Here is a 27446-nt window from a genome sequence, read left to right on the forward strand (position 1 = left end):
AAAGCTGTTAAACCATCAGTAAATGACTCCAGTAAGGGTCAGAACACTTTACAACTCCGACGTGCTTTAATAGTCAAGGAAATATATGAATATATTCCCTCAACCACACCACCTATGCTTTTTAATGCAGGCCAAAGGCTCTCTCCGTGTTTATAAGTATGTGCTCAGTTTGGTTCACTTGTAGGCAGTTTCATCTTCCTGTGCTCTCCTCTTGCATGGAGCTCAGGTAAACACAATGAATTCCTACAGTGCAGAAAGACATTTGCAGAAGGACAATGTACTGAATGGATTACAGTAGTGGTGCGGCCTCATTGTAAAAGTATTCCTGTTTTGAAGGCCCACATTACAAGTTTGTTGCCCAAGTCGACTGCAAGGGAAACAAACTTACAGATGACATCAGATCGTTTATGTTACAACATTTGCTTATAAAACACTTCCCACTGCCCAAGTTTATCATACTTCAGCATTTCATCAGCAAAAAAATACACCACTTATGATGTATGTTGCAGGTTGGACTGTGGCCATCTTCTGCAAATACAGTACATTGTCAATGCAAACATTTGCTAACAGACCGTTTGCAGTTTTTACTCTAACTTGTTGACAATCCAACTGAAGGCTAAAAATTGCAACATTGGCTTTAAAAAAAAAAATTCTTTTCAAATGCAAATGTTTTATAAACCAGAGAGCTACACACAATTACAATGAAAATAAAACTGGTATAGCCGTACTTTCCAGAGTTCTAAATATGGGAAGTTTGGATGACAAAAAGGGAATGAAAACAGGTACTGTATTTCAGAGATCAAGGACTATTAGCCCCAGTGACATGAAAATTAGTTTATATGAAGTATCACTACACAATTCAAGAATCCAAAAGCTGCAAAAAGATACATTATAAATAACACTACAGACTTGGCAGTCTTAAAGTAGTTCTCAGATTCCAAAAATAGACTTAAAAAAAAAAAAATCAGAAATATTGATTAACATAATAATCCATGTCTTTTATATATGAAAAACACAGAGGTTATAGTTTACAGAAAACAATGTTAAGTTTCCTTTAGGAGATGTTATCCAGGGTTCATTTATTCATTTTTTTCCCCCTATAAACATTTTGTTCAAAATGTAATTACGCACAACACAGGTTTAACAAGAAATATAACAGCACACACAAACCTAAAAAGGGTATAAACAGTTTCTATGATTCACAGTTATATATAAAGATAGGTTTATCAAGTCTTTAAACATACATAGTTATGTAACAAATCCATTTACACCATAAGGCCCCGTGGTCTTAAACATCAAATGGAATAACATAGTCCAATGAAAAAATAGGCAATATTAATATTGTCAATTCATTATTCCTCAAGCAGCTCATTTGAAGAGTAGACACAAACAGCCCCAAAATACCCTGGGTAGTAGAAGCACAGTGTGCATCATAGGGAGACTGAACACTGCAGGTGATGATATTGCTTGTTTTGGACCTTTCAATGCATATTACAACTCTAGAACTTGAACTATTATACTTCTTTTCCTGCTGTATTAAGTTTCACTATACTAGGCAGCAATATATTGACATATTGTGGGCCCTTCAAGCAGTTACAGTTCCCCATATCAAGATCCAATACACTGTCAGATTTAGAAATGATCTTAAAAAAAAAGTTACTTTCAATTTTTACAGTACCAGAGGAACCTGTGAAATATGAGAGATGGGTCCATCAGGGATTAAATGGAATAAGATGAATTTTTTTTTGTAGGACAGAAAATATGCACAAGTAGAATATTGCCTCAACAGTGCAAGACCTCATCCTACATTTCTGTGCAGTGATTTCTTTGGGGTGCTTTTCCTTTCCACTATGAAAACATCAAAACCAACATGACAGAGGAAGGGAAAAAGAAAAGAAAGGGGGACTGAGGAACATGTATACATTTCTTCAGGGAAATTTAGGCGAAAAAGGGAGAGATAGTCCATCTCTCTCTGACTTTGGTTCAAGTTCAGAGAAATTGGTCAGTATGCCTATTAAAAGTAGAATAGTGCTTTAAAAAAAAAAAAAAATCCGGTCTATTTGGTCATTTGAGTGTAGATAACACTCTAGGAACTTGAAGAAAGGTTATTTATCATTTGTCATGCGTGGAAAACCAATTAGGCTTACCCTTAACTTAATAAAACATGTTCTTTCTGCAATGTGAGGTTGTATGTGGTTTGAAATCACTAATGAAGCATATGGCAGATGCAAAAGCTAATCTCATTTTCTAACTATAAACAATAAAGCATTGCTGTTCGCAGCGAGTTAACTGACCCCACTGCTATTTCCTGGTAGATGGCATGTTTACAATGACGACAATATGCAGCTTCCAATTCTCACTTTGGCTCGGATCCACGTAATGGTGTTGGGCGTTAGCATGCTTCAGCTCTAATCCATATGAATGGGAGTAAAAGCGTGCTAAAGCCTGGCGCCCTTTTGTTGATCTGGGACTTTGTGAGCTCTTCCTGATGAATGTGATGTCCATGTTTACGATTCTAAAATCATAAAATGACACCAAGATAACACAAAAAAAACATGCTGGAATTTAAGTGGAAGATAAACATAAAATTATTGGCAGAAGAAAATGTGCAAAAACCGCAAAATAAAAAAAAATCTTCAGGCACAGATGGCTCAAACATATTCAAAAACACTTCAGAGTAGTAAATATGGTATCATTATCACTTTTGGACTAAACGTAAAAATGTAATTTTGTTTCAATGTAAAAGGTAAAAATCCTAAACGTGTGCCGAAGATTAGAGACCTTCTACAAACATCATTTTCTTTTTTTATAAGAATTGGTCACTTCTTAACACATTAAGGACCAATTTACAGCCCTGGTTTAAAGTTCTATTATAATCTGAAACAGAAAGAAAATGAATAAAGTATCACAATTCCTTCCATTGATCAGATTGGTGCAAAATAAACTACTACTATCTTTATTGGGCTGGTTTGAGACTAGACAAAAAAAAGTGCTTATTGTGACAGTCATTGTACATAGTGAGGGAATGTGAAAAGGTTTTTTTCCCTCCATTTGCATTCTTTTGCTATGGATTACAAGTAGCATGGAAAACTGGAATAAAACATACTTTCCCCCCCCGCCCAAAAAAAAGTATTGCCCTGAGGACGCTGCAGTGAAATGGTTAGTGAGGTTGCCATTTGCCTACGTATCACCCTGAAAGGTTTGCCCAGCCCGGATTTTGAAACATGGATGTTTGATGTAAGAGGGACCAAACTAGAAACTGTAGATTTTAAAACAAAAACTTTTGGTAAAACAGTTTTACATTACCCCTGTGTAATACAAAATCTGGAATCACGCCAGGGTGACCAGATAATGTATATTGTATTCATCGTAATGTATATTGCATAAATTCTTAATAGTTTTCTACCAATTGGAGTTGTTTTTAATTTAAAATCAATTTTAGCCGCATACAGTGTCAAATATTTGCCGATTAGTCAGCGAGTAATAATGCACTAAATTCCTAGTTTAGGAAACTCAGCTGCAGTAATACGACATCGATGTTGGATCAGAAAACAGAGACTATTTCTACTACCCGCTTGTAATTTATACTCTGGTTTTTTCGCAAATGTAATCCTCTTTAACCGCAGGATCGCCAACACAAAGTGAGGAGATGGAACGATAATTGCGAGAAAATGTAACACCGTTTTCAGAAACGTTGTAATATCGCTATGACAAAATACAACCAAAAGATACCGTTCACAACAGGTTTCGCGATGAATACAAAACACAGTGTGAAAAAAGTTATCTAGCCAAAAAGGTCTTTTAAATCGTTGCTAGCCGAGATGCTGCTTTTCATGGTGTTTGTTGGCTGAGTAAAGCTCTGTGGGTTCAAAAATGGGTTGGACTGAGTGCCAAAACCAGTTTGTCCCACCATGTTTGTCTGCGTTACAGGCCCGCTGATGGCCGGAGAGCCTTGTTGGGGTGCAAATTGGTTGAGCCATGGACTTTGCGTCGGCTGCGACATTTGGTTCATACTCACTTTGTGTTTCTGAGGGCCAAAAAGACTATCCAGAGCAGACATGCTAGCAGTGGGTTTGCTGTGCTGTGTCTGCTGCAGCATTCCAGACGGGCTGCTCAGCGAGTTAAAATTTTGCATGTTAGCAGCAGTTGGCATGGGAGTCATTTTGGTCATGCTAACAGAGCCCGTGCCACTAAAGAAATTCTGGTTTGGATTCCCAACTCCCATGTTACACCCAGATGGGTGGAAACCCATGTTTGAGTTTAGTCCATTTTGTACATTTCTGTTTGAGCTTATGTTGTCAAGTGGTGCTGGAAATCCTATGCTGCCAGGCATGTGAATGACAGGAGAAAACCCACTGATGGCTGCTTTAGAGTGACTAGTGGGAAGACTGTTCAAGGATGACATGTTCTCCATCAGGGTTACCGTCAGATCCTTTGTCTGAAAAGTAGAGAAGGCACATAATGTAAAGGTTCATTACTACTTTTGGGAGCCTCCATTGGAATTCAACATATTGTAGTATGAAGCAATGCCAACTATGAATGCAAAATTCCAATGGCCAGGGCTTCATATATAGTTGGAGAACAAACAAAAACCCCATTGTAGCCTACAATCACCAGAAACTATTACTCTACATGTCTATGGCGAGACTTTAACTTTTTAGACACCCAAAAAAAAAAAAAAAAAAACACCCCACAAGAACTCTGAAGTGTTTGACTTTCTTTGTGGTTAATACTGTTTCTCAGTGGGATTGTGTGTGCATTAGCTCTAGTTGAATATGTTCCCCCAAACAAATATCTTTTCTTTTTCTTGTGATTTTTGTGTGTGTGCAAATTCTTCATCACATTTTCACACATTGTATTTCAATTATGCAATGCATCATATTACCAATCGTACAAATAAGTGTAATGCATCCCTTTTCTATAACAAATAAGGAAATAAACCAACGGAATTAAATAAAAATGAGAGTAAATATGTAAATCATGAGATACTGACTCGCCATGTATTGCATCAATGAATTATGAACTGGTAGACTGAGCCAACTCATCCTGGTCTCATCCCTCGTGTTCTCCTTACTACCTTTATATGGCTACTACTTATTTACTGCAGGGTGCCAAACTGCAGCCTCACATTTATTTGAGGAGGGTCCAATTATGTGGTTAATTATTTCCATGCCAATAACCTCCCATGCTAATTTTTCCCCCCCTGTTCCATGGTTGGTGCACAGGTTTGCTTCCACATGGCTGCTATAGAGAATTTAGCTGTGTTTAGCAAGTGCAAGGTTAAAGATTTCCTCAGCCTACTGTATATGCCTTGATGCCATTTCCATTGGGAAGAATTATACTTGGGTCTCAAGGGACATCAATCCCTATAATTTTATTAAACAAATATCCTTTTAATAAAAATTTGCATATAAATGAAATTGCATATAAAATGAAGCCACGACAAGTGATGACCTACTCGTATATAAATCAAGCAACAAGTTGACATTTTGGTCATGCTTCTCTAAAATGAATGTTTAAATATTGTTAATATATAAGGGTGCCTTAACCTTCACTTAGCCGTCTACAACCCCACATTCCTTTATTATTTCTATTATTGCACATGTTCCCATGTTGAGTAGGGAGTAGTGAGGCAATTTCAGAGATCGAATCCACAGCAATTTGCTCCTCTTGAAAACATCACTGTAGATTAAACTTAGAGCAGCAAAAACACCTTTGGTATCTCTGTGAAGTTTAAATGTCCAGGTCATGCAGGCCAATAGGAAGCAGAAAGAGATGACATCACAGCGCCCTATTGGCCCACGTGACACGGGACATTTAAGCCACCATTCTGTTAGGCACACAAGTTCCTTGGCTGTAGAGATACTGGCACCGCTATGGAGCGAAGTATCTCTTGGAAGCAGAGGGTTCCCGAAGCTGAAATTAACACAGTTCAGCCCCAGAGACCCCCTGCTTCAGTCCTAGAACAAAGGGAAGATTTAGTGCAAGCTGTTTTGCTGCTTTAAAACCAGAAGTGACATATACATTGTTACGCTCAGAGGGCACAAAGGTGCTACTCATTTGGGATATTATTTGTTATTGTTAATTTTATGGTCTTATGATATCTGTATGATAAAGCACACAAAATGTATTACTTCATTTCATTTTACCGTGTCATCCGACTAAGTGCTTTTGCTAAAACATAGCTTCACCTGTTCCTCATCGGATTTCTCCTTCATCGACCTTTGCCCATCTGCTTGCCTCTGGTATGTTAGTTATAACCCGAAGTGACTTGATCCTTCCAACCATAGAACATCTCAAGCCTGGTTAGGAGACACCTTATTTACTGGCTCCAAATTATTTTGTCTGTCTCCTTTTCCCTTAGGTTTCTAACCCTAGTGTTTTGCTTCCCTGGACTGTATACCTCTTTTCAGTCCTATTTTACAAAGATTTCTGCATTGCAAACCTTTGTCTTTATTAGTATCACGCCAATTCCTTCATTAATAGTATTCACTCTGAGTATTTCACCTTCCTGTTTCCTCACTACAACTGCAAGAAACATCAAGCTTACCTGTTTCACCGGTGCAACTGTTGGGACGGAATTAGGAGTAAGTGGCTGTTGATTTTTCAACTTCTGTACCTGCTCCTGTTCTTTTGCAAGTTTTTGCTTCTCTTCCATTGTAAGCGATACCTTTGAAGACGAAAGAGAAAAATCACTAAAGAGAATAACATTATGGGGTATGGTGACGTCAGACGCATGACGTACACTAGGAGAGACGGCTTCTTGTATGGAGATATGAAGATAAGTAGTACAGCGACAGACAGCTAAATATCCATTTTCCCCCCGCGATTATACCACTACAGAGACTGAGGCACAGTATATAACATTCTGTAAAGCTGTGATCCCCTGATATATCCATCATGATATAATAGAACGGAGGAGATTATATTCCTCAATATACAGACATTATATGGGTAAATACAAACATACCCCCTGCGGTAATTATCCACGCAGTCACTGAGTGTGTGACATTTTTCTGTTTTGGTTTTCCAATATACTGGGGAAATATCTATATGTGTCTATTTTTGCGCTGTTTTGGGTAGATGACTTTATAAGCAACTATTCTCCAGTACCAAGTCCTATTAACAGTTTCTGCTCCGTTACAAATAGACTGTTATTCTACCCTTACACATTATATCCGTACAGGGCATCAGTTCCTATATGAGCAGTAGGTATATGTATACCAGCTCATCCCTATATTTAGCCGTCTCTCCCACTGGGGATTTTAATATCCTGTGTTATAGGTTCACTATATATGTTGTTTTTGTCATAATTAGATTTATTAAAATTTTATTTTTTTTTGGTTTTAATTATGCTTTTGAGTCTGTTGTCTTAGGGTCAGTGGACCCTTCTTTTGGTCCTACTAATTACATATTTTCCATCTAACAGTGTCTTATATTGATACTGCAACTTTAAAGTGCAATTTATAGGGCTTATAGTGACCTGGTGGTTACCTGTTCAAGTGTTAGCTATCTAATTTTTCCCTGTGCACCAAGTTTTTTTAACCATTATGTACTACTAGGTGAGCGACTAGTCACTATGTTTATGTGATGATATGAGAATAACATTATATCATAAGCACTATATTGTCATATAATGTAGACTTCTTCCAAATACTGGCATACTTTCATTTGATATTGTGAAACAAAATGTGCCAAGATTGACATGATCAATGTATTTGCTTCTACTGATTAATTTGACTGTCTTTTTGGTAATGAAGAATTAGCAGCTACTAATGCACCACATAGGAGAATGTAATACAATAAATGGTTATGCAACAGGATTGCTTTAAACGGGATTTTTTTTTTTTTAAGTTCCCAAACAATGTTTCTTTAAATAGCAGGTAAACAGGGAGTTATCAGGTGCTTCATTGTATAAACACTGGCAGTATTGATGTAGGTCTTTATTTATATAGTGCCATAAATGTACATAGCGCTTCACAGCAGTAATAGTGACAATCATATAAATAATAAGATATAAATAACACAAAGGGAAGAAGTGCTCAGACATAAGGAGTCCCTGCTCTGAAGAGCTTACAATCTAATTTTGTTGGTAGGAAGAACATACAGAGACAGTAGGAGGGCATTCTGGTAAGTGCGTCTGCAAAGGGCCAAGGTTAATGTATGAGGTGTTAATAATCTGCCACAGAGCTGATAATTGCGGCTTTGATGAAGTCCAAGTGTGTCGGCCGGTGTCAAAATATGAAGTCTTTAACCCCTGTACAGCCAGAGAGGCCATTAACATAATGCTTTGTAAGAAATCAATTGAGAAGGTACTGTAGGAACCTCAGACTTTCTGATACCAATTGCAGGCTTTCAGGAAAAATAGCTTGCACTGGGAAATGGCCCTGTCCTGGATTTATAAAATGGAGAAATGAAATAGCTAATCAAGCACCTTTTCTCGCAAAGGATAATGCAGGCACGGAAAACGAAGAGTCGGAGGTGAGGGTTCATCACGCAGTACTAGGAGTGTAAAAGGAGATGCAGTTGCCTATGAATACCACAAAACTACTATCCTCATCTACTACAACAGACTTATTTGGCTGTTTCCCTGCGCATCTTCCCATGGCAGCGCACACACCATGTACGCCATGGAAGACTACAGGAAAAGAAGACGAAGGGTAAAGGTCATGTAACTGCATTTAATAAGCTGGGGATTGGGGGATAAGTAGTTTAACTAGCATGGGTAGACCTAGAACATAAATAGTAATCACCTTTCCTTGCGGCTTCGGCACGAATCCATTCTCTTGTTTTTCATTTCCCCCCGTCAGGAAATCTTTCCCAACGGTGTTAAACACTTTGTCTGCCTGTTAAACAAATAATTATACAGCTGAAACAAGTATGTATGGTGGCAAATAGCAGCTGCTTCGGGGGCCACCAAGAAGTGAAACCAGGGCAGTCCACTTTTGGGCAATACCAAAGAAAAGTCAAACAATAATGATATTAGGATGTTTATCGCGATAAATATCGGTTCAATAGAAAAAAGGAAAAAAAAAATCACTTAAAATTAAAAAAATAATAATAATTTGGTGCCATTTAGCTTTAAATAAATTCCATTGTACAAAACATATGTCCTTAATTCTGCCCGTCACTGAATATCAGAGATAAAGGCAGGAAAGGAACGAAGAGGAAGGGGCAAACCGATCTGGGGAAGGAGGGTGTTGCTAAGATTGAGGGCTGGACACTAAAGGATGTGTGGCGGGATCCCTCTTATATTGGCAGATATGCCTTCTATAAAGCGGCAGCATCCTAACCCAGCATATTCAGCATGTCCTGAAAGCATCGACTCCCATGGGTGACTGACAGTAGTATTGCAATACATTTCTATACCAAATTATTTATTATTAATAACAACAACAACATTTTTTAAATGAAGAACGGACACTGGATTTTTCCGCATTAATGTGAACAGCAATTTTGATTACAACGCAAAGCTTGAATTTTGACATTAGTTTTCTCTTGTTACCTGGTTGCTGGTCTTACTAGCTTGCGATTCTGCAGATAGATTCAACTGATTGCTTATATCCATAGATCTGGAATATAAAGTAGAACATTTTTAGTTTAAAGGGATGCAAGGTTATTTTTCATTCAGCATTTAATGCAAACTTCAATTCAGTGAAGTAAAAGGTTCACATTGGTAAAAAAATGCAAACAAAATATAATTAGCAAATCACTAGAACAATAGTATGGGGGGGAAAGATAATGGTTGGGCAGGATCATGGTGTCAAAATTGCAAGTATTCAACATAACTTCAAATTAAGTGGGTGATTAAAAAACAAGAACGCAGCATCTTGTTACCATAGCGAACAAATGCCAAGACTCTAGATCTGCCTTTTTTTGCGTTCCTTTCAATGGAGCAGACCTCTGCTAATCCATCTCTAAAATAAGGAGGAAAACCGTGTGTACCATGGAAACCAATGACCATTCCAAAGGTTAGCAACACTACGCTAAAAATTACGGGCCTTGAAAGAGAAGGAAATGAGAGAGGGATTTTTGGGGGTAAACAGTGTGTATAGGATATTCCACTTGAAATTCAGATGTGTTGAAAGGGCTAGAGATGTAATGCAACTTCTTGTGAATAACACATGTACCATTAACAATTCGCAAAGAAAAAGTAAAATGCTTGATACAAATTTTTGTTTAAAAAAAAAAAAAAAGGTATAAAAGAGTGGATAATACTCAGTGTGGAGATTTTGTGTGTGTGCTGGCAATTGTAACAGAGGAACAGAGATTAGAGCACTATAGAATGTGTACACACACACACACACACACACACACACACACACACACACACACACACACACACACACACACACACACACACACACACACACACACACACACACACACACACACACTTTATAAAAGAATGCCGGAATTAAAAAAAATAAAAACATTTAAAATCAATGCAGAAAACACACATCTCAGAGTGTGTTAATGAAGCAATTTCTTAATTATTTTAAATGTCTTTTTGCACAAACGTGGAACCCCAGTTTCAGAGATATTGAACTTTTATGCGCTGGCAAAATTTTAAAAAAAAGATGGCGGTCGGGGGTTATCCAAGCTCCCATGTCATGACACTGCAGCTTCCTATTTGGCCACTGGGAGCGAGGCTTGGGTGGCATCTTGTGAACCATGGGGGTATGCGAGCTAAAAATTAGCGCGATACAGCTCTGGGGGAAATTCCCGGCTCCACATTCAGTAAAAGAAAATAATTACATATAACTAAAAATCGAGCAGGGAAGATTGCTGCTGACGTAGGAGTGGGGAACTGGTAAACTACACTGCCTCAAACATGAAATACTTACTTTTGCTGTTCATGCATACTATGAAGTTGCTCAAGTTTGGTTTTATGCTCAGCCTCTAATTTAGCTAGCATCTCTTTGATCACAGACATGAATGAATTAAACTGTAAAATAAAAAGAAATGTAAGAAACACTAAAATTACAAGATTATTAACGTGAAAACATTTTAATGTCTCCCACTAAAATACATATGCAAATAACCATTCTTGTGAACATTTTTGTACCACAGGTAGGCTATGCAAACGGTAACTATTACGAGGCATGGTGAACTAAGGACAAGGAACAAAAAGGTGAAGAAAGTAGTTTAAAACATGAATGATGATCTGACAATTCCCTAATATTTCAATTAGATGTTGGCATTACTGTGGCACACTTTTTTCTAACTTTAAGTGACAAGGTCTTCGTTGATGCTGAAAAGGTGATGTGGAGTATTTAGATCACTTTTGCGTCTGTGAATACAGCTTTGGATTCCTCGCTTTATCCGGGGTTCCACACAAGTCATTTTATTGTCGAAAGCTTCACCATTATTTTGTCAGATCGTATTTTTTAGTTGGCTACTACTATTAGGGCCAAACACGTACCCTAGAGGAAAACCACTATCCTAATATCATGGCAATGCCACTACCACCCTGAGAACATGCCCAGACACTGTTGAAGTGACAACTACCACAAGTGCCTCCTGCTCCAAGACATTTGTTACTGAGCTTTCAACAACTACATTTTTCTTTTTTCTTTAAAGCTACTGACTATACCTTACAGTTTGAAGCAACTAGAGAGCATCTGCAGATGGGTGTTAAATGGCGAAGTACTTTTGACATTATTGCATTTTCCAGTATGTTGTCATGTCTAAAGGCTACCTCTAAATTAAGATTTGACCCAGTGAAGTAGTACCAAGTAGGAATAAAGCACAACACTACTAGTCTAAGTTTATTCCCGCTTAACCCATGACATATTTGCATCAGGAAAATGGCATGAAGGTTACTGAGCATACAAGTGGAACTGGCAGTTTAGCGAAGTAAGGAGATGGGTGGATCGATGAGACTGTTGCTCTAACTAAATTATGGAAACTCGCCAGCAAAAAAGTACTAAAAACAATTGAAACTATGTTTTTTATGTAATCAAAACTGAAAAAAAAACTCTCCCACGCACCCTACGGCGCGTTCTCATGGAGAAACTCCTTGATAAAGCGCCATATGGGGCATGAAACACGTGGGAGGAGAGTTTCTTCTGTTTTAATTTTTTTTTCCAGGTGACACAGGATTTTTCAGCAGCTGATGTCTAATAGAGCTGCATCAGCTGAGAGGGGCAGGACGGTGACTTATCGTGAGTATCAGTTACTCTACACCGGGCTTGCAGGAGACAACAGGGGTCGAGTCTGATTTATATGTCCTGGTGAGGTTCAATATAGCCTACACAGGTACACTACATCTATATATTATTTTATCAGACCCCGTTATTGTGTCTCCTCCTATCCTCAATTACATTCCCACCCCATCAGGGTTATATGACTCCCTCCACAACCCAAGAGGCTCGTTTTTTTAAATAATTTTTTCATATAGGTTTTTCAATACTTGTCAATATCCCCGCCTGCCCTCCTAGAGCTTATATTCGGTTTTTCCTCAGTTTAGCGAAGTAGATACCAGCTCTAATTTTCCCAGATACTTTTGAAACTATTTGGCAACATGCAGACCTACCCACAGTTCTTTGGAGTATGTGAATAATCGTTTGAGATCAAGGGTTCTCGTACGGATTAAGGCCTTTTCAATTATGGCTGATAAAACAAGTCAATATTCTTCTATTACATATATGTAGCCAAAATTAAATGGATAAGGAATACACTAGTTGAGCAAAGTGATGAAACCAAATTAGGTCAGACACCAGTTACCTTAAGCTATAATAAAACATGCCACCATATCACAGATGAAAACAGCTGTAAACTTTACATTTGACATCTAACCTGCTGGCTAATGCAAGATGGTTTGAGGCCTTTCCGTCACCGGTCTTGGCCATCGGTACACCAAATATATTCTATATTGACTTAAAGTTTGAGGTTAAATTGTTCTCACCTGGTTGAGGTTAAGGTTACCATCAATACTAAGAGGAATTAGGTGAGGTAACACTTTTCCAGCAAGTTGCTCTTTGGTAACACCCAGTTTCTTATGCATAAATATACATTTGTATATACCTACGTTAGAAAAAAAAGTGAATGATTAGTGATTCATTTTACAACACTAATTTTGTAAAGGATGTGCTGGGAGATGGGAATTCTAACAGATATCTGTAATCTGTTGAGATTTTCTATTCCTTTTTACAGTCCTGCAGATTCTTGAGTAATACCATTTCCAACAAGTCATGTTATAAATTCATTGGATCAAGCATTTATTATACTGTCCCCACAATGTTAATGCATCATTCAAGCTGGTTTGTGATACTGTATATAGTTTACACAGGCATGTACTGTACATCTCAACAAAGGCAGACAGAGGAGATTCCACCGTAACACTTTAATAAGCATTTAAAACAAATGAAAGATTAAATACCTAGAATTCCCATGAGGACTGCAGGCTCCCTTGATGGAATTTGTTGTAGAAAGGGTAATATTTCATCTATTACAAACCACTTGTCCAGGTATTCCAGAATCTTTCCTAAGCACACCAACGAATTTACACGCACCTATTGCAAATGAAATAGTTGAAAAGTCTTTACAATGTTTTTTCTTTCATGGATAACGTAAACGCAGCACTGGGAAAGTCACTGCCTTTGGGGTGGAGGTGGAAGGTCAGTCAACAATCTGTGGACTCCCCGTTTCAGGGGATATAAAAACAAAATGTCAAAAAAACACAAGCTGTGTGGACTGCTACTTTAAAAGCTTTAGGGTACAACTTCAAAATGTAACATGTTTTATGCACTATGGACCTTTCCAACTTTTCTTTAAACACAATCCCACAACTGGACACATCTATACCATAGATCCCCCACGTGTTAATTTGAGAACCCCAAATTTAAAGCCGCAATCTCCCCATCTCAATTTTGTACAATACTGGAATCAGGGGTACCTCTAGGAGCTGAAATGACACTATTATTATGTCTGTTTCCTCCGGTTACAGAGACATTCACCTTTTTATGCGCGCCAGTGTTTTTGATTCTTTTTGGGAAAACAATATGGCCGCCATCCAAGCCTCCTTCCCACGGCCAATAGGAATCTGAAATGTCACAGCATAACGACATTGCAGCTTCCTATCGGACCACCATGGTAGCCGCCATCCATTTTACTGGCACATAAAAAAGGTATTTATCTCAGCAATCTGAGGGGTCACCGGAGCCTAAAACAGGCTGCAGGCGTTAGGCTATGGGGGAGGAAGCTGGCGTGCTGGGAGGTCGGGGGGACTTGTGGCGTACATTGGTGTGCTGGAAGGGAGGGTAGTAGTTATTGGCCTGTCGGGGAGGGAGGAAAAGGCGGTATGGGCCTGGGGGGTGAGGGGGGGATAAAGGTATGGGATTGGGGGGGTTCCTGTCAGAGTAACAATGGAGGTGCCTGTCAGAAGTAGCCTACATTCCACCGGCCGCATTCTGACAGGTGCATGTTAGGGTTCCCATTAGGGTGCCCGGGTCCCCCAACTCACCGTACCCAGGACAGTATGAACTCTTTTTGGTCAAATGTCGAGGCTAATGTGGATTCAGAGATAACTTGGTTTGAGAGTTACTACCTCTGGTCAATAAACTAACTAGTTAAAGGACTATATGCTCTAGAAAGTTCAGGATACCCATCGAATTACTACACAAACTTTAAATATCCACTTTCTCACCAAGAGAATGTTGGTACCTTTGGCTTACATTAGTTAACTCTTTCATAAAGATATTGGCTGTTTCTAATGCATGGCTTCCACAGCAAAGATTTGTAAGGAAAATAAGATGCATTAAGATTGTATTAAGGAACAGAAAAGAATAAGCCACAATTAATCATTCATATATAGTACTGTCGTGTACACAGCACTGTACATGGAATTCCTCCTGCAAAATGCCTTCTTAAAACATTTAAGAGCTTAAAACTTACTTTTTGGTGCCCGACACAGGAATTAAATGAAACAAAACAAAAAAGTGTCAACAAAATGTGATTACTCACTGCAAGAGATGATGTTTGAAGACAAGCATTCTTAATTCTTGGTATCAAAGAGTTTTTCATGGACGGATAATCTATTAGGTTTGCAAATGTAGGGATTATGTTTAGGCACAGCTCCTAAAAATAATGACATCACTTTTAGTTTAATATTAATCTTAATCTGCAAAATGAAAAAGTTAAACATTTTTTCTGACGGCAATAATGGGACTGAATTGCTACTTAATAAACAGCTGAGGTCTTCGAAGTCAAATACGACCAAGGGCATTTGTAGTATAACTTTTTTATTTTTTTTTAATGGGAGAAATAAAGTGTCTGTCAGATTCCTTCAGTTCTTGGAGTGTGACCTAAAAATATTTTTGTGCAAATAGTTTCAAATACTGTACATCAAAGTAATGTGTAGTCTCACTAATTTGGTGCTAGTTGGTGAACTGGAACATGTTAAATTGTGCAACAAATGGGTGCAAAGACCACTTGCTGTGAATTAAAAATATATTGTTCAATGAGGCCCTCTGGTGAAGCAGCAATGTCAAATATGCTGTTATGTTGCATGTGGAATAGACCATGTGTCAGACCCCTTGAACTGCAGGACTTTATCATCTGTGTTATTGCATATTCCCATATTTATGTGATTTTAGTAGCCTGTACTTTGTTTACAGGACAGAAGATATTTGTCCTTGTATAATTGGACACGAATGATCAACCTGACAATGTATTTTCCTTGGAGGCTGAGAGAATCTAAAGGAGGCAAAATTTTATTTGCAAACGATACCAAAGACCCGACAGTTTTCTCCACTCATTCATACAACACATATGTAGTTAGTTGAGGCATACAAGGAAATGATCAAAAGTTGACATATTTTGGAGCGTTATAGAGATATTGCAGTTAAGAGAATGACTGCGCTTTCAGGGTTATGTAAATGATCAACCAAAAAAAACATTTCAATTAACATTCACACGTATTTCCAAAAATGTACCTGGATCTGAATTGAAGGGGCTTCAAGAGCCCTATACACCATGGGTAAAACGCTATTCTTGATTTCATCTGAAGGCGTCTTGGTGAGAAGCAGATCCATTTTTTGCAGAAATATTAAAAGAATCTTTAAAAAAAAAAAAAAAAATCATGCTAGATCGCTCAATACCACAGGTAGCATTACAAATCATTTTGAAGAAAAAAACAGAAATATATCATGATGATATAAAAATTACAAAAACACATTCACTCACCATGTTGCTAGCCTGATGGCATGGAAAAGATAACAAAGTCAGCAATTATTGTAATTAAAATACTAGATATTAATTAAAGGTATGCATTCCAATAATTAGCAGTTTAATGGTTTCTAATAAATACAAACCTGAATAGGTTCTTGTTGTCGGAAAACAGGCCCCAGATCTGGTAGAATAAGCTTGGTGTATTCTTCTTTCGTGCACTGCTCAGCAATCAGCAGAACATTGGGCAGCACAAATGGCACCATGTCGGGGTTTACAAACTCGGACGTTAACGAGGGCAATATACGCTGCACAACAACACGCTAAAAATACAAGGGAAAGATACTTGGAATATAGATTTTGGTACGGAAGCTTAAGGATAAAGGCTAAATTATGTTGAGTAGCTTAGAATAAGATTTCCTCTGATCATGAAAATAAAAGGTCAAAGCTACCACTTCTATAGCAAATAAATAGGAAGGATTCAAAACAAACGTATAGAAGAATCTCTAGCAAACACTGCAAAATGTGTTTACATTTGTGTAAGGAATAACATTCGTGTTTGCTGTAATCATCCAGCTTCATTAGCACCAGCTCACCACACTAGACAAAGTTATCAGTCTAATCGCGGTTTCCCAGAATCTGGAGGGCGATGACATGAGGGGTTTGAGGAAGAATATAAAATAAATGGCAAATTAAAGGAGGAATTATTTTCTCCCTTTCACTCTGAGAATATCGGGCTCAAAAAGGATTCGACTGGTGACCATTCACTGCATCGATCAGGCTGTGTTGTGTTTATTTAGATAATATTACATATATGTCAAATGAGTACTACTGAATATGTATAATATGCAAAGAGTACATACAACAAGCGTGTATATACATTTTACAAGGGGAAGTGTCTGACTCCTTAATATCTATTATTTTACAGTGGATTGTATTTTTCTGTCAAACTAGGGTGACCAGACATCCGGTTTAGGTTTGTGTTTTGCCGTTTACAAACCTTAGGTAGTTTTGGAAGAACTTTTGGTAACCCTTTAAAAAATTGTGACTTCTGGAGATTGTCTCGTTGAAAAAGGGAATCAAAATATTGCAGTGTCACCGCACCAACATCGTCAAAAAATGGTATCTGCGGGAGTGAAGAAAATGGGAGCTCTCAATGTGACCGTTCATACACACCATGGTACTTCCGAAGATATGAGAGGGAAAAACAGGACTATTTACACAAATGTTGCAGAGACATGTTGCTATAACACTATGGCCCTTATCCTGTAAGGTGTGATAAGCGCAGATGATGTGCTATTGTAGGCAAAGCACCATGTTATCTGCACTATCACATCTTACAGAAGAAGGGCCTATGTATTAATCTTACATTAAAAGATTTTTTTTTTTAAGTATCTAAAATGACATAAGCTTGTGGATCTTCCACTCCTAAATGTTTTCTGATGTGGCCCCATTGGGAACCAGTTTAAGAGCCCCGTTCAATAGCCAAGATACAATGGGGTTAAACATACAATATAACCCATTAATATTATGTCTGTGCCAGGCGTATGATGCGTTTGAAATGTTATAGAATACTCAAGTCTGACCACTGTGCAGAACTGGATTACATACAGTATATAGTTACCTTGGTCATTTGATCTGCATCCGGTCGAACGGCAGGAGTTACATTTAATAATAGCTTTACATGTTCCCGTACGTCTTCGGGGATGTTTGCAAGGACATTTGGGTTTAATCGACTTAGCTGCATAAATCAAAGACACAAACATGTAAATTCACGCTTCTAAAACATAACAAGAAAATAAACGTTTCACATTATAGATGCAGCCAGAAAAAAAAGAAAAAAAAAACATAAAAATGAAATTATGCTAATCAGTCATTTTCTGACAAAATGTATCGATCATTACATCCCCTATAAAGTAGGAAGGACTGCAATATATAATTAAACAATGCGTTTGAAGTCCATACAGCATTGAATAGGCTCAAGAAATTGTAATATACTCCAATAGTGACTTACAACCTTGAGCCGATGTTGCACTCCTATAAATATACAGAAATGCACAATTTTTGTACACTAAGATGCCATTTTCTGTACTAGGAATTACAATGCGATATTACTGAAAATATGCACGGCGTAAGAATTCACATACAGATAAAACAGGTCCGGTTCTACTTGCGGTCCTTTTCTAACCCCATTCAATAGCCTACGAAAACGTTACTTATAAATATGGTAACCAAATTTAAAAAATAAATAAAATCAGTGCGATAAGAACTTGGTTGATTCATATAACGGAAAGTTAGATGGATAAAAATATACCTGATCCAGTTGTCTGCTGAAGCTTTTATAAATATCTTGTTTGTTAATTTCAAAGACGGTTTTCCCTTTGTTATACACGGCGTGTACAATGACCCCGAGAGAGTACATGTCGCTGGAGGGGTCACAGCTCACTGACAAGATGTATTCAGGTGCCAAATATTCTGGGTTCGGCAGACACAATGGTGGCAAGTTAGGATCCCATTCCTTACAAACAAACTTTGTCTGCAACATGAAAATAAGGTTTATCAATTTCAGTTAGCCATTTGCAAGGACAACAATGAACGGTTCCATCTTTCTTCACAGCAATAGAAAGGATGACAGCAGGCTGGAATCTACCATGATTAACATGTAAATTGTTCTAAATTACTCAAATTCAACGCAATAAAGAAGGAAAAAGTAAAAGAAGCAGCTCTAATGCCAAACTGCTTTTTATTCTATATAATGAACAAAAAAAAATATGATTTAGGGTTACAAGTAAAATCATTTAAAGTGACAAGTCTCACACAGGACCAAATTAAACTAGAGCAACAGATTTAACAGCTCAAAAAAAAAACCTAGAATAACTAAAAAATAAAATAATTTTATGTTACCTCTTGCTCAGATGGATTTATTGATGGATTGCAAAAATCGAAGCCCATTATTTTCCATGCTCCACTTCGGTTTAAAATAAGGTTTTCCGGTGTAAGGTTCGCATGAATCATTTTTACACTGCTATGCAAAAACGACAAGCCTTCAGAAACCTGCCAACAGAAGGAAAGGAAGATGCTTTTAAACAAGTCAAGTTTCCTATTTTTTGTAAATGTGCAGAAATTTTTATAAACATATTTAAAGTAGAGCTAACAAATGTATTTTTAAGAGTCGCCCAGGACCGTTTAAATGAGCCAGCAATATACTGGACATGGACTAAGAGGCTGCTCTAAAATGTATTTAGTGATGCTTTAAAAGAAAACATTGTTGATTATTTTAGAAAGCTTTTTATAATCTACCATTTGTGCTTCATTCTGTAGAGACCTTTGTAAACGGGATGCCCCAGGAAAATTGCCCCTGGCACCAATATACAGCTCAACCCCCTTATAAACACTGTGCTTGGGGTCCAAAGAATCCCATTGTGTTATAAGCGGATCGCGTTAGAAATAATGTATAATTGTATGCATTGTACAATAAAGTATTTAAGATACCAATAATCGTGTTGTAAAGTATTCATAAATACGAAAATTGGGAGCCACGCGTGCATCGCGTTATAAGCGGATTCGCGTTGTAACGGGGTTGAGCTGTATAATGCATCACAAGATATAACAAAGTCCAGTAAGGGCCAGTGCAAAGGGAATATACCTTAAATCAGGATTACGATAGATATAGCCGTATCTGAGAGCAAAAGCAGAGCACTCACCAAAAATGAATGGTCTATATCTAGGTGCGTACCGACCGTCCAGCAGAAGAGTACAAAATGCATAAAAAGGACAGGCACTCAAAACATATTTTTTTTTAAAAAAAGGGAATTTATTGGCTCAACTTTTAGGCTAAATCGCCTCTCAAGAGCGGCTTTAGATTGAGCTAATAAATTTACATTTCTTTTTTTTTAGACTTGAGTGATTAGATATAGATATATCTAACCGCAACAATTCTAATTAAAATGGACATTTACTCTGCAACATGAAGCAGTGTGTTTTTATGTTATCTTTTCTAATACAACAAAAAGGTGGACATTTCATACTATAGAAAATGAATGTTAGTAAAAGATAGACCTGAACTGACAATGATGAAGCACATGTGCAGAATTATTATTATTTTTTAAGTCCCCTAATGCGACTGCTACAGATCAAAAATAAAAGTAATTAGCAAATTAAAAAAAAAAAAAAAAAAGTGTTGGTAAAAATTAAATAGTAGATAAAAATCACTACTGTTCAGAGCTAGTAATCACAGTAAAAAACAGATACATACACACAAGGTACACTACTTTAAGTGTTCACTCTTGATACGGCCCAACTACAAAGAAACACTTTTTTGAGACTTCAATAATTAGATAAACATTGGAGGCATAATTCAGTTTTGGCATATAGGGGGAGAGTTACTAATCTCCGATATGCGTTACTGCAACACAATCCCAGGTACTTAAACCATTGGTGGACAATGCGGGATTGCGGTGTGATCACCCTTTTCTGATGTTGGTGAATCCCTGCGGTAGTGTCGTTGTCACAATGAACCTTTGGCTGCGGTCCCAGTGCAGTCTAAAGCGCCCGGGTCCGCATGGCCACGCCCCCCCGGTGGTTCAGCCAATGAGGGTGAACCAGCCGCAACAAGGTCATGGCCACCACCTGCAAAACCAACCCCCCCCCGGCGCAATCTCTGCCTCTCTCCACAGACCACAGATCGCGGTGAAGCGCTGTGCACCTGCCACCCTCCGCCGGGCGCTCGTGCTACAGTGCAGACTGTGACCACGGCCTTACAGATAAGGAGTACATTGAACACTTACTATATAGTGCAGCGGTGTGCAACTCCAGCCCTCAAGGAGCACCAACAGGTCAGGTTCTCAGGAGATCCCTGCTTCAGCACAGGTGATCAAAAACTAAGCCACCTGTGCTGAAGCAGAGATATCCTGAAAACCCGACGGCAGCTCTTGAGGACTGGAGTTGCCCACCCCTAATATAGCAGCTGATTTAAAAACCAAAAAACTCTGAAGCAGCTTAGCAGCTGCTTTGGCATTTGTAGAATCAGTCCCATAGTCTGCGGAGGATGAGCATTAAATAATAAAAAATAGGAGGGTACACAGTTATATTATCAAACAATAGAACACATAGGACAGCAACGCTGCAAATGTTTATGTACAGGTCTATTAACTCCCATGAAAAATGGTAAGAAGCACTGGTTTCACATATACACCAAGGAAATAAAAACAATGCTAATCTGGAGAGAAAAGAAAACATACATATCACGTTGTTCCTGCACGGCCAGTAACGGATCATACACATGTACAAACACTAATCTACAAATACAGAGAGGTAGAACACATCTCTGTGTATATCCCTCTATACATACTATTCTCTTTTTCAAAGTCACCGTCTTCTCAGATGGCACTAATGTTTTCTTGACCATTAAGCGATTAAGTGCAAGTCCAAAAACATAAGTGTGTATACTGACCTGTAGAAAGCCATATTTAGTTTCTACATCATAAAGTTTGTGTTCTTTAATGTCAGAAGGCAGAGGAGATGGAAGATTGTCCCAGCAGCCAAGGATGTTGGCCAAGCTTGCAAAGACGGGCTCTGTACAAAACGCAAGACAATCCCTAGATAGGAAAAAATATTTTAAAAGATTGCAATTAATAAGCACAGGAATAGGACTTGATTAGATATTGTTTTGTGCTTGGGTCACAACCTTTAGCATGTACCATCAACAACGTCGCTGGTTTGGCAGCATAATTTTACATGCCCGTAAAAGAACAAATGAAATGGCTGGGGTTACAATTTTATTTTTCTAGGTCAGCTCCACTTTCAAGCAAACTCCTAGAACACGAACTTACCAAGACGTTTACACAAAGAAAGAGAAGTCATCCCAACACAAACACTGTGCGTAGGCCTGTGACATGCATAAGATACTTTTTCAAACTATACGAGTGATGATAAATTGGTTCCAAAGTGTATAATGTACACGGAGGTCAGAACTATAAACCATGCTGAGCTCCAATTGGTGCAGTTGTCTTCTCCCCCATTAAAGAGCTGTGTTCTCTAGGCAGATTCTACCTCAAATAACAAATCCCATTTCCTAGTGTCATAAACAGTCCGTTATTCAATATGCAAACTGTACGAGGTTGTTCCCCATCAATCTTCTTGCTTGGCTCCTGGATTAAACAGAAGCCTCTGTTTTGCCACCATATTTACAAAGCAATCTGGCAGCAGTGGCAATAACATTTAATACACCGATATAAACCTCATAAGAAATGTGACCTACAGTACAAATTGAATGCCTTTTATTAATAATGCTGTACCCGTTTGCAATTGTAAATTGATGGACACAACACACACATTTTCAGCTTGTCGTGCGTGAACATTAAATATCCTTAACACTGGAGGAGGACGACGCGTCTCATTTTCACTCTGCTAAAAGGCGACAGACGGCTGCCTTCGATGTAGTACAAACTATTCCCAAAACCTGAAGAACTGGACATGCAAGCAGAGTAAATGATATGCACAGTACCTGGATTCTTCTAGTGGATGCTGTACAGTTAGTAACCGGGGATGTCGTAGCCGCGTTAACTGCTGAACACCGCGCTTGAGGGAGTCTATAATCTGATCTTTTTCAAATTTATGATATTTGTCAATCAATTTTTTGTCAAATACAAACACAGCAACTTCCTAGTGAAAGAACAAGAAGTTTTAATATAGGGATATTTCAGTTTTATGCAAACAGTTATTGTCACTCATAGAAACTTACAATTTGACCGCAGATTAGAGCCACTTGGGCAACCAAGTCAGACCATTTTCCATCCACTGTAATCAATCCCCTTTTATCCTTTTTTTGTATTTAGGATAGCCTGTGTGTCTTGGAAAACTTTCCCATTTGCTGGCCAAACAATCAATGTGTAAAGTTTTGCCATATGTCTTGTACGGTCACAATAAAATAGACATAGGTCAACAGATAAAGCCTATATAGATCCCAAACGTCACTACACAAATGTGAAGCCAAAATAATCATTGTAGACCAAAAGTGTCTACAGTAGTAATCATGGTTATTTCAGCATCACATAATCAGCCTACACATCACAAAATTAGAAATGGAATTTATGTCAGTAATTTTCCCTTTTCTCATCCATGTTACACGCCACATCACAAAACAAAACCATTCAATAGTATGCTGTTTGAGAATTATTAAAACATTCCCCGAGGGCATATTAGCCACTTCAAACGGTCAAACTAAATCAGCAAAATATTGCCTTGCTGGTTTAATTAGTAGCAAAAAGGTTAAGTATGGATAAATTTAAATTTTTTTTAAATACCTCCGTACTTATTACTGTAACTTATGTTGCTCTTAAGGCCGCAATAATAGTTGCCGCGCGTGACGGAGCGCATGACATCACACGCGCTTGTCGCTCGCGCAAAACCTGCACCAAGATCCGAGGTGACGGGGAGGTGTGGCAATGTCACGCGAGCCGTTCGCCCTCATTGGCTGAACCGCACATGTGACCCGGCCGGCACGTGGCAAAGACAAAATTCTTTGTCTTTTCCTGAATCACACGCGCGACTCAACAGGCGGCCTCATAGAGAAGAGGTTTGTTATTCGGGCCGCGGGCACTGTCGCTGCCACTATAATCACGACCTAACTGTTCCCTATGAGACTCTTAAATGCTTACAAAAACAGTACCTGTTGTATATTCGAAGAATTCTGTTCTCTTCAGCTTCGAAGCTCTACATTTCCCTGCCCCTCCCAGACAGATATATAGATAAATCACTTAAAACCTTTATGCCTCTCTGTGCCCCATACACAAGGAACTCTTACCATCGGTACACAACAAGCATCCGTTCAGTCCACTTCCAAGTCAAATGTAGAAACGCACCTTCTGAATGAAGCATGGCAACAACATGGATCATGACTACTTCTCCCCAAACGCACAAAAAGGCATTTACCAATACTCTTGGCCAGATACTGCCATCCATTGCTCTTACTCTTTATACGAATATCTCTGTAAATCTCTCAATATACCACTTCAAACTCATTTATTTTCCTATTAGGCGATTTTGGTTTTACACACTTATTTCCCTGTATTTTAATGAATAACAAGAGCTATATAAATAAAAAATATATACATACATTGAGCTTTTTGCAGTTAGGCCTTTGAGCCTATATATGCAAATCTGATCATTTTATTCTTTAATTGTGAAAGCACCGCGGACAATGGTAGAGAGTGTGTTAGATTGCTGGGATTATGCCATTACATGTGGCTACATGAAAACAGCTCCTAAAATAAGTAAAATGTTCTACTGTACCAATATCTTGCTTTGCTTATTGTCTGCACATCTGTTTGCGGCCTTCAAGGCTTGAGCAATAAGTGTAAATACAACTACAGTACTAAATTACTTTTCAATGTGTTCACATTGCAGCAAGCAATCCAAAAAAAGCCCAGCCAGTGTTTATTTGCAATTTTAATACGATTCATAATTACGTCATCCATTTAAATTTGAGTACAAGAAAAAGTCTCAATGTTTTACGCGGCTAAACATAACATGCACTTTTTCTTTTTTTTTTTAATGGTTTATTTTTCTTGTACAACTAACTAATCGATGGTATACAACACCTGATAATTGAGATATTGACATTACTATCTTGTGGATATAAGAAAAGCAATTACGATATCTAATGTAGAAGTATGTGTTATGTCTTGTTTTTAATTGTCTCTCCATGGTGAATACAAAGCAGAAATGAACATACCTGTTTGGTTGATTTTTTAGTGCCATTGAATATTTTCCATGCTAGCCCGTTGCCACCACTGGCTATATGTTTGCCTACGTCGAATTCCCTGGTGACAGGGTTTCCCATCACAGCACTGGTAACATCAGCAGTTACCTTTGTGACTGTGCTTTTCAGCTTATTGAGCATGGATTCCATGGTTTCTTTCCTAATGTGATCTTGGTGGCCTACAGATACAAATGATGCGATTAGGAAGCAAAAAGTTAAACACTGCAATGTCTGCAGTTTGTGAACATAACACTGGTGAGTGTTGTGGCATCTTTTTTGTTAGTTTGTGAATATGCGAACAATAACGATGCATTTTTTTCCCCCAGCTATGTTTATGGGTAAAGTCAAAGAAACAAGAGTTCCAGCATTTTTCTTTCAGTTTACAAGATACTCCATGTAACGATGATTTCATCAGGCAAGGTGCTAGATCAGACAAGGTGCTAGATCAGACAAGGTGCTAGATCAATGTGGGTCCTTTTTCTGACACATTTGCCTATTTAAATATAGGATTTATAGTTCAAATAGAACATCTTTGCTTAGAGTTCTTAGCACCTTTGTTCACAACAAAATCTCAACTGGAAATGTTTACAATATATCCAGGTGTATAATGTATGGGGAAACATCCCATTAAAGAGGAAGGCTGTATGCAAAAGTGGTCTCGATGACCACCACCAACTATATTACATAGGGTTTGAAGTACAGGCGAGTGAAGTTACAGGCGAGTGAAGTTACAGGCGAGTGAAGTTACAGGCGAGTGAAGTTACGAAGTTACCATGAAGGATAGGGTAGCTGTGTAAACAATATATTGGTCCAGTTGTCTCAAACAATGAATTGCTTCTTTGTGGTTGAAAACAAGGTGTAGTCTCCATGTCTTACGAGTGCATAAATGTCAACTTACCCTCAGAGGGTGTAACTCATTTTCACTATAACATTACACATCAACTGACTCCTCCAGATCTCATATTGATCACCCTCTTGAAAGTCAGGATCAACCGCTTACACATTTATCAGGCAGCAAGGGGGATAAAAAGGAGCAGTTTAACCTAATTATGAAAATATACTAGTCAATGATAAGTTTAAGAGTCTAAATCATGATTTAGAGATGTTTTAGTCACACTTAGAGCTATAAAAAAAGGTTAGTTTATCCATTTCCACCAACAGCTACGGAAAAGCAGTTACATTCTACACTTCTGTCAGAGAGCCCAACAGGAAAAATACATCACACAAACAGAAAATAAGGGAGACCACGCCAGTCTCAATCCACAATAACTTCCAAGACGACGCAATATTAAATGAATGGGGGGGTGGGGAGAAACCATACACCAGCTATGCCGCTACTCTTGAGATAAGGACAGAGGCAACATGAAAACCAGCACATAACCCACACGCAAAAGGAACAGTACTTCACAAGTGAAATGGTTATAATGAATGAAGGAGTACATGCGCACGGGTACGGGCATGCGCTGCCGGCACGGTACCTGGACACACAAACCCGGGTACGTGCATGCGCTGCAGGCACGGGTACCTGGACACCTACACCAGGGTACCTGGACACATACATCCAGGTATGTGCACACGCTGCAGGCACGGGTACCTGGACACCTACACCAGGGTACCTGGAGACATACACCCGGGTATGTGCACGCGCTGCAGACACAAGTACCTGGACACATACACCCGGGTATGTGCACGCGCTGCAGACACAAGTACCTGGACACATACACCCGGGTATGTGCACGTACTGCAGACACGAGTACCTGGACACATACACCCGGGTATTTGCACGCGCTGCAGGCACGGGTACCTGGACACATACACCCGGGTATTTGCACACGCTGCAGGCACAGGTACCTGGACACATACACCCAGGTATGTGCACGCGCTGCAGACACAGGTACCTGGACACATACACCCAGGTATGTGCACGTGCTGCAGACACAGGTACCTGGACACATACACCCAGGTATGTGCACGCGCTGCAGACACAGGTACCTGGACAAATGGATAGATGTAGTAAAATGACATGTTATTTGGTATTAAGCACATGACTCTGGTCCTATCTATATCCGGGTCCCCACACTAGGCCGGACTCAACCCTCCCGGGCTCTGCTCCCAGCCCCCCATGATACATAACATGAGAGCGGTGTCCGACCTGCCTCACCTCTGCACTGGTGGATATATATACAGTATGTGTATATGTGATAGATGTGGCGGGGGTTCCTGTCACATCAGGCTGCGCCGCTTCCCCCTCTCCAGCAGTTCCACATCTCCCAGCAGCTGAGACACTGACAAACACCTCCGTCACTTCCGCTATGACTCAATTCGCGTATAATGGCGGAACACCCTTCAGAACCCGGAAAAGGCTTGTTGCATGAGACGTCACGGCGCAGAGCGCTGAGCTCCGGCAGTGTGAAGTGTGACGCCATCTTGGTTAAGGGCAATACTAAAAGTGTGGGCCTCGCGCTGTGCGCGTCAGAAGTATTGGATAGTTACACCCCGTGCTAAGTAGTGGCTG

The 27446-nt window shown here is 38.9% G+C and overlaps 1 protein-coding gene across 2 annotated transcripts; it reads right to left on the reverse strand.

The window, feature by feature from the left end:
* Positions 1-977: 977 nt before the first annotated feature.
* SCYL2 (SCY1 like pseudokinase 2) lies at positions 978-27255 on the reverse strand. Of its 2 annotated transcripts, XM_075600692.1 has the most exons (19): positions 27093-27255; positions 24905-25110; positions 22676-22833; positions 21623-21767; positions 19075-19224; positions 18485-18706; positions 17795-17911; positions 17171-17296; positions 16317-16493; positions 16189-16200; positions 15939-16061; positions 14968-15081; positions 13385-13517; positions 12911-13029; positions 10848-10948; positions 9506-9572; positions 8754-8846; positions 6551-6670; positions 978-4438 (listed from the first exon to the last, which is right to left on the reverse strand). In XM_075600692.1, the coding sequence occupies exons 2-19, from the start codon at positions 25079-25081 to the stop codon at positions 3785-3787; spliced, it is 2808 nt and encodes a 935-aa protein (XP_075456807.1). In that variant the 5' UTR covers positions 25082-25110; positions 27093-27255; the 3' UTR covers positions 978-3784. The 2 variants fall into 2 exon arrangements, with proteins under 2 accessions (XP_075456807.1, XP_075456808.1); XM_075600693.1 differs by lacking the exon at positions 16189-16200 and having other exon boundaries at positions 27093-27254.
* Positions 27256-27446: the final 191 nt, after the last annotated feature.

This window comes from Ascaphus truei, chromosome 5 (assembly GCF_040206685.1).
Source record: "Ascaphus truei isolate aAscTru1 chromosome 5, aAscTru1.hap1, whole genome shotgun sequence".
NCBI classification, from domain to species: Eukaryota; Metazoa; Chordata; class Amphibia; order Anura; family Ascaphidae; genus Ascaphus; species Ascaphus truei.

Coding starts and splice junctions, on each gene's coding strand:
- SCYL2 (XM_075600692.1), bottom strand. CDS start 25,081: ATGGAATCCATGCTCAATAAGCTGAAAAGCACAGTCACAAAGGTAACT. Junction 13,518..14,967: donor TTCAAACATCATCTCTTGCA/GTGAGTAATCAC, acceptor CATTTGCAATAG/GTGCGTGTAAATTCGTTGGT. Junction 4,439..6,550: donor CAGTTGCACCGGTGAAACAG/GTAAGCTTGATG, acceptor TCTACTTTTCAG/ACAAAGGATCTGACGGTAAC.